The sequence below is a fragment of the Dermacentor albipictus genome, chromosome 7, assembly GCF_038994185.2.
Source record: "Dermacentor albipictus isolate Rhodes 1998 colony chromosome 7, USDA_Dalb.pri_finalv2, whole genome shotgun sequence".
Lineage (NCBI taxonomy): Eukaryota > Metazoa > Arthropoda > Arachnida > Ixodida > Ixodidae > Dermacentor > Dermacentor albipictus.
Window position 1 is genome coordinate 141,428,782 of NC_091827.1, and position 6,970 is coordinate 141,435,751.

Below are 6,970 nucleotides of genomic sequence, written 5' to 3' on the forward strand. Positions count from 1 at the left end.
TACTAATAACTCCCCCCTGATATTCCTAGTGCCTATGCCATATTCCCCCACTGCCTTGTCTCCAGCCTGCTTTTTGCCTACCTTCGCATTAAAGTCACCCATTAGTATAGTGTATTTAGTTTTCACTCTACCCATCGCCGATTCCACGTCTTCATAGAAGCTTTCGACTTCCTGGTCATCATGACTGGATGTAGGGGCGTAGACCTGTACAATCTTCATTTTGTACCTCTTATTAAGTTTCACAACAAGACCTGCCACCCTCTCGTTAATGCTATAGAATTCCTGTATGTTACCAGCTATATTCTTATTAATCAGGAATCCGACGCCTAGTTCCCTTCTCTCTGCTAAGCCCCGGTAGCACAGGACGTGCCCGCTTTTTAGCACTGTATATGCTTCTTCGGGCTCCTAACTTCACTGAGCCCTATTATATCCCATTTACTGCCCTCTAATTCCTCCAATAGCACTGCTAGACTCGCCTCACTAGATAACGTTCTAGCGTTAAACGTTGCCAGGTTCATATTCCAATGGCGGCCTGTCCGGAGCCAGTGATTCTTAGCACCCTCTGCAGCGTCGCAGGTCTGACCGCCGCCGTGGTCAGTTGCTTCGCAGCTGCTGGGGACTGAGGGCCGGGGTTTGATTGTGTTGTTCATATAGGAGGTTGTGGCCAAGTACTGCACCAGGGTGGCCAATCCTGCTCTGGTGAGGGAGTGCGTTACCGGTTCTGGTCACCGGGATCAGGCCACACTCCAGGCCTGTTTATGCAATTTTATCAACACGCGGATTTTTTTTTTAATCCGGTGGAAAATTGCCGGCACCGGGATTCGAACCACGGACCTCTTGCACATGAGGCGGGTGTTCTACCTCTACGCCACCGCGGCCAGTTTACTGGCCGCGGTGGCGTAGATACTCAATAAGATACTTTAATACTCAATGAACCCTTATTCACTGTCATACGTAAGTGCCGCGCGTCGCCCCTAGAAGATCGAAGCGGCCACCAAGCGCCGTGAACGACGAGAAAGACAACGGGTGCACGAGCACGGGAGCACGAGGACGTGGTCGCGGTGTTCGATCCAGGCGGGCAGCAGCTCCGAGCTCCTGGGCGGAACGAGGCGAGGGTTCCTGCCAGGCGAGACGTCCGTGGCAAGGCGCGGAGGACCGCGGAGCCGAGCGTGGACGTCCCTGGGCCCCTGCTGCCAGTGCTCGAGACGCTGGCTGACCCGAGGGCCGCCGGTCCCTGAGCTGCCGCACCTGAGCGTGCCGAGCAGCGTTTCAGTCTAGCACAGATGTTGCTGTGCTAGACGAGGTCCTCACGTGTGACCGCCGCACGTGGATTGCGAGCGGCGCACGAGCTGGGCACCGAGGTCGTGCTGGACCTGCGACTGTAGCACGTCGGTCGCGAGCGGCGTCCGAGCCGGACATCGAGGACGTGCGGAGCAAGGCGTCCCCTGGCTGCTGCCGCTGCGGCGTCCGAGCGTGCCGAGTCCGAGAACCATGCTGAACGGGGCCCGAGCGTGTGGTCGTCGCGGCCAGCTCCAGCACGGGAGACCGCACGGTGCCGTGACCAGCGCACTGTGAGCCGCGCAACCCGGGACTGTCTCAGCCCGTGGACACACTGACTGCAGTTTCTGTATATATTCTGAATGCAACTCTCTGTATATATTCATATGTTAAAGGTTGCCTTGAGTTTTATAAACGCAAATAAATGACTCTCTGTCTTTCTTCCGCCTCACTGCGCGCTAGCGAAAGTGCCGAACAGTCCTAATCACCACAATTTCTGGCGTCCGCGACAGGACCAAGCTCTACTTCCATCCTTAAGAGCCGCACTTCGCTTGTGTGCAGTGGTCGGAAATGGACTGGGAGAAATTTATTCCGATAGGCAAGGAGCTTGGCTTGTCTGGTAAAGAACTAAGAGAGTGGATTGACGAGCAGCTTAACAGAGAACGCGATAAACGTGCTGAGGACCGGGATGCAGCGCGAGTAGCCCACGAACAGGAGATCGCTCGACTGACGGCGGAACGAACTTTGCTAGAGACTAGATGTCGTCTTGCAGAGCACGCGTCTGGGACGGTCGAAACCGGAAGCGAACGCGCGGAAAATAGCGGTGAAGCCTTTAGAAGTCCCCACAAGCTTATTCCTTCTTACAACGAGAGCCGCGACGAACTCGACGCGTACATACAGCGCTTCGAGCGGGTAGCCACGAGCCAAGGATGGCCAAGCGACAGGTGGGCGCTGTCATTAAGCTTGTGTTTATCAGGCGAAGCCTTGAGCGTGATCGGACGCATGGCTGCGGAGGATGTCACAGATTATCAGAAGTTGAAGTAAACTTTATTGCAAAGGTTCCGGTATACGGAAGAAGGGTACCGTCAAAAGTTTCGCGAAACGAAGCCTGAGAATTCCGAGACAGGGCGGCAGTTTGCTGGTCGACTGCTTGGGTACTTCGATCATTGGCAGCAGATGGCAAAAACAGAGAAAACATATGACGCATTAAGAGATAAGATTGTTTCTGAGCAGTTTTTGCTACGTTGCGATGAGAGGCTCGCCATCTTCCTGAAAGAGCGAGGATGCCGCGGCCTCGACAAGCTAGCCGAAGCGGCTGACCATTATTTGGAGGCGCAAAACCTGACAAACCTCGCCAGAGGAAAAGAAGAGAGAGGGATTAGTAAAACAACCCTGCAAAGCAAGAATCCCCAAACAGAGGACGGGAGAGAAAAAGTTGAGTGTTTTCTATGTGGCAAGCAAGGGCACCGTGCTGCAGATTGTTGGACGCGGTCAAAAGGACCGAAGTCCTTGTCTTGCTGGAAATGCACGAAACATGGACATAAAGCTGACGAGTGCCCGAACATAAACGGCAGCAACATGGAGGCGTCTAGTGCCATTGCTGGCTGCGACCGGATACCTGTCGGCCGGTACGAGGCAAGTCCGGCTCCTACCACTAAATCTGAGGAGAAAACAAGGCCCCCTGTAAGAACATATGGAGAAGACATCTGCCTTGGTCTTCAGACGCAAGAGATGCCGACGGCAAGCGGATATCTCAATGGACACCCGGTGTCGGTATTGAGAGATTCCGGCTGCAGTACTGTGGTTGTCAGGCGTTCGATGGTGCCGGAAAAGAATTTCACCGGTATCACGCGTACCATTTACCTTCTGGACGGTTCGTTTAAGCGGCTTCCAGAGGCAATGGTCTATGTACACTGCCCCTTCTTCCGAGGAAGGACACTGGCACTCTGCATGGAAAGGCCACTCTATGATGTTGTTCTTGGGAACATCGACGGGGTGCTCTACCCTATTGATTACAACCCATCACATGACCTGTCTGACGTGTCAAAGCGGCACAAGGACTCGGCGACAGCAGAGGAGCCTGTTCGACACCAAGGCGTGTGCCCGGATAGAGCTTCCGTGAGTGCTGCGTCAAACCCTGCAACTGTGTCGACTGAGGCAACCAAGCAGGAGACGGAACCGTCTACGGAAGCAAAGGGTGAAGGTGCTACTGAAAGAGCTGGAGAAGGCCAGCAGGGCAGGAGACGAGCGTCCATTCGGGCCAATGGGCGTGTGAGTGAAGACAGTCTCGGCCGCCGTTGCAAGCGGCGCCAGCCCAGAAGGGAGGCGGAAAGCCACAGCCAAAATGAGCCCGAGGGCATTGACCGGAAAGGAGGAACTCCATGTCGGGGTGGGCTCGGTTTTTACCAGCGACGCGTCCCTCGGGACCGCTCAGACACAAGGTCACGTATTGATGTTGATGAAAGCATTCCCGAGTCACTTCGTTACGTCTGGGCTGATGACACGTGCAAGTGTTCATTGTTCATTGGGAACATGTCAAGCCAGGTGACCAAGGATGAAGTTCGTGCCCTGTCAGATGCCATCCGCAGTGTCCGCTTTGTAAACAGGCACAGTGCATTCCTGGATTTTGAGAGCCCAGAAGTGGCTGCTGCACAGCTGGAGCTCCTGCGCAGCAAGCAGCTCAAGGGGAAGCCAGTGCAGGTGGAGCCCAGCAGACCCCGGAGCAGGTCGACATACAAGCCAGACCGCCTGCTGTATGTGCGAGGGCTTCCTGATGACAAAGGCATGGATACCCTTCGATCCCTATTTCCTGATGCCTTGCTCATTGACCGCCTTGAAGACAAAGTGCTGCTGAGATTCAAGGACCATGAAAGTGCCATAAGTGCCATAAAACAAGTTATTGCTCGTGGTGGGACAAACTACAAGTTCAGCTTTGCAGCTGCTCGTCCTAGATGGAAGCGCCGGTGTCCACCCCGAACAGTGTGGCGCGAAGGGTAGCGAAAATGTACAGGGTAGCGAAAATATAGGCGCTGACTACATGAGCTGCGTGTGAACTTAGAGTGCGAAGTGTGCCTACTGCATTTATTTCGTTTGTGAACACTTCAGGAACTACTGCTGCGCGTGTGGAAAGACTTTTGCATGTGAACACATGGCGCCTTACAGACTGTGAACTTTGACCATGTACGTGCTCTGGAAAGTTGTTTTCATGAAACAACTTCTTAAAGTGGGGGGTGAAATGTCATACGTAAGTGCCGCGCGTCGCCCCTAGAAGATCGAAGCGGCCACCAAGCGCCGTGAACGACGAGAAAGACAACGGGTGCACGAGCACGGGAGCACGAGGACGTGGTCGCGGTGTTCGATCCAGGCGGGCAGCAGCTCCGAGCTCCTGGGCGGAACGAGGCGAGGGTTCCTGCCAGGCGAGACGTCCGTGGCAAGGCGCGGAGGACCGCGGAGCCGAGCGTGGACGTCCCTGGGCCCCTGCTGCCAGTGCTCGAGACGCTGGCTGACCCGAGGGCCGCCGGTCCCTGAGCTGCCGCACCTGAGCGTGCCGAGCAGCGTTTCAGTCTAGCACAGATGTTGCTGTGCTAGACGAGGTCCTCACGTGTGACCGCCGCACGTGGATTGCGAGCGGCGCACGAGCTGGGCACCGAGGTCGTGCTGGACGTGCGACTGTAGCACGTCGGTCGCGAGCGGCGTCCGAGCCGGACATCGAGGACGTGCGGAGCAAGGCGTCCCCTGGCTGCTGCCGCTGCGGCGTCCGAGCGTGCCGAGTCCGAGAACCGTGCTGAACGGGGCCCGAGCGTGTGGTCGTCGCGGCCAGCTCCAGCACGGGAGACCGCACGGTGCCGTGACCAGCGCACTGTGAGCCGCGCAACCCGGGACTGTCTCAGCCCGTGGACACACTGACTGCAGTTTCTGTATATATTCTGACTGCAACTCTCTGTATATATTCATATGTTAAAGGTTGCCTTGAGTTTTATAAACGCATATAAATGACTATCTGTCTTTCTTCCGCCTCACTGCGCGCTAGCGAAAGTGCCGAACAGTCCTAATCACCACATTCACCTTAGTCCACCCTAATCCACCTTAATGCTCCTTCATCCACCTTAATCCAGCTTAATACTCCCAATCCACCTTAATACAACCTAATCAATCTACATCGCCCCTAATGCACCTTACCTACCATATACGTTCTTAATCCTCCTTTATCAACCGCGATCCATTATAATCCGTCTTAATCCTCCATCATCCACCTTAATCCTGCTTAATAGTCCCAATCTACCTTAATACACCCTAATCCACCTCTATCAAACCTAATCCAGCTCTATGGTCCCTAATCCACCTTAATCAGTCTTGATTCTCCTTTAGCAACCATAATTCACCTTAATCCACATTAATCGGTCTTAATCCTCCTCCACCCACCTTAATCCTTATTCATGCATCTTAATCCTTCTTAAGGCACTCTAATACACCTTAATCTTCTTTAATACACGCTAATCATTAATCCTCCCTAATCCATTTTATGTCAATCACTAATGATTCATTAATTAACTTGGGCAATCATTCTCTTATGCAGGCGCGGACATGATTTGGGTCACCTCTGGCCTTCCTTGGGTCACGTGATACCTCCAGTTTACAAGGCGACCTTGAAACAGAGATCTCAAGGCTTTCGCCTTAAAACTTCAAAAAAACTCAATGTTGACTAGCTAACGCTCATCACCTGCAATAACACGGGTATACTTGCCACAAATTTTTTCAGACGCAAAGCACAATCTATAAGGCTGCACTTCCGAGTGAATAAAAACAGTTCGCGACGTGTGAGGGGAATATTAAGCATACTGATGACAACCGCAACATAAACGCTGGTGAGCGTTTATGAGCGTGGTGGGCGTGGTGAGCGGAATAATGAAAAAAATGCAGCATTACGGGATGCTTTGCTACGAGCTATAAGAAAGACGCCTCAGCTCGCAAACAACGCTGTTCTCTGTCGGAACAAAGTTCTTTCGGCCATTGTCATGCAGCCACTGCTTCCTGCGCAAGCCGTCACGCTTTCCTTGTGGTATCATAAAAACGGCATAACCATCTTCAGGCTTCTTGCTTCAGTTATATGCGCAACAGCCCGGCATAGCGCTAGCACATATAGCAGGAAACACGGCGTACAACGTTCGCTACGCCGAGCTAAAGCGCCGAGCCAGCCGTGCTGAGGAGGAAAATGGCGCGAACGAAAAAGAAAAACACAAGCAAAACTCAAGATCCGCGCGTTTCCAAGGGCAACGGCAGCGAGACCAATCGTCGTGCAGAAATACGGGGGCAAAATTGGTTACCGCGGGGGGAACGCACAAGGGGCGAGGAGGAGGCGAGGAGGTCGCGCGCCGGCGGCAGAGTTCAAAGAGTGTCGCTACTTTCAAATCATCAAGGGACTTTAGTCTGAACAAGATCACGAAGAAGGACGTATACCCCCTCCCACGGATAGACGACGCATTGGATCGGCTCTGCTACCCAAAATACTTCTCGTCGATGGACCTGAAGTCTGGCTATTGGCAAATAGAAGTCGACAAAAGAGATCGCGAAAAGACCGCCTTGATCACCTCAGACGGCCTCTACGAGTTCTAGGTTATGCAATTTGGACTGTGCTTGGCGCCTGCAACGTGCCAACGCGTGATGACATGGTGTTAGCAGGATTGAAGTGGCA

At 53.6% G+C, this 6,970-nt stretch overlaps 1 protein-coding gene across 1 annotated transcript; it reads left to right on the plus strand.

Moving 5' to 3' along the window:
- The first annotated feature begins 1,062 nt into the window (after positions 1–1,062).
- On the plus strand, positions 1,063–5,297 carry LOC139047627 (uncharacterized). The gene has a single exon (XM_070521476.1). It carries the CDS (start codon positions 2,455–2,457, stop codon positions 4,273–4,275), a length of 1,821 nt encoding a protein of 606 aa, XP_070377577.1. The 5' UTR covers positions 1,063–2,454; the 3' UTR covers positions 4,276–5,297.
- The last annotated feature ends 1,673 nt before the right edge of the window (positions 5,298–6,970 follow it).

Coding starts and splice junctions, on each gene's coding strand:
- LOC139047627 (XM_070521476.1), top strand. CDS start 2,455: ATGGCAAAAACAGAGAAAACATATGACGCATTAAGAGATAAGATTGTT.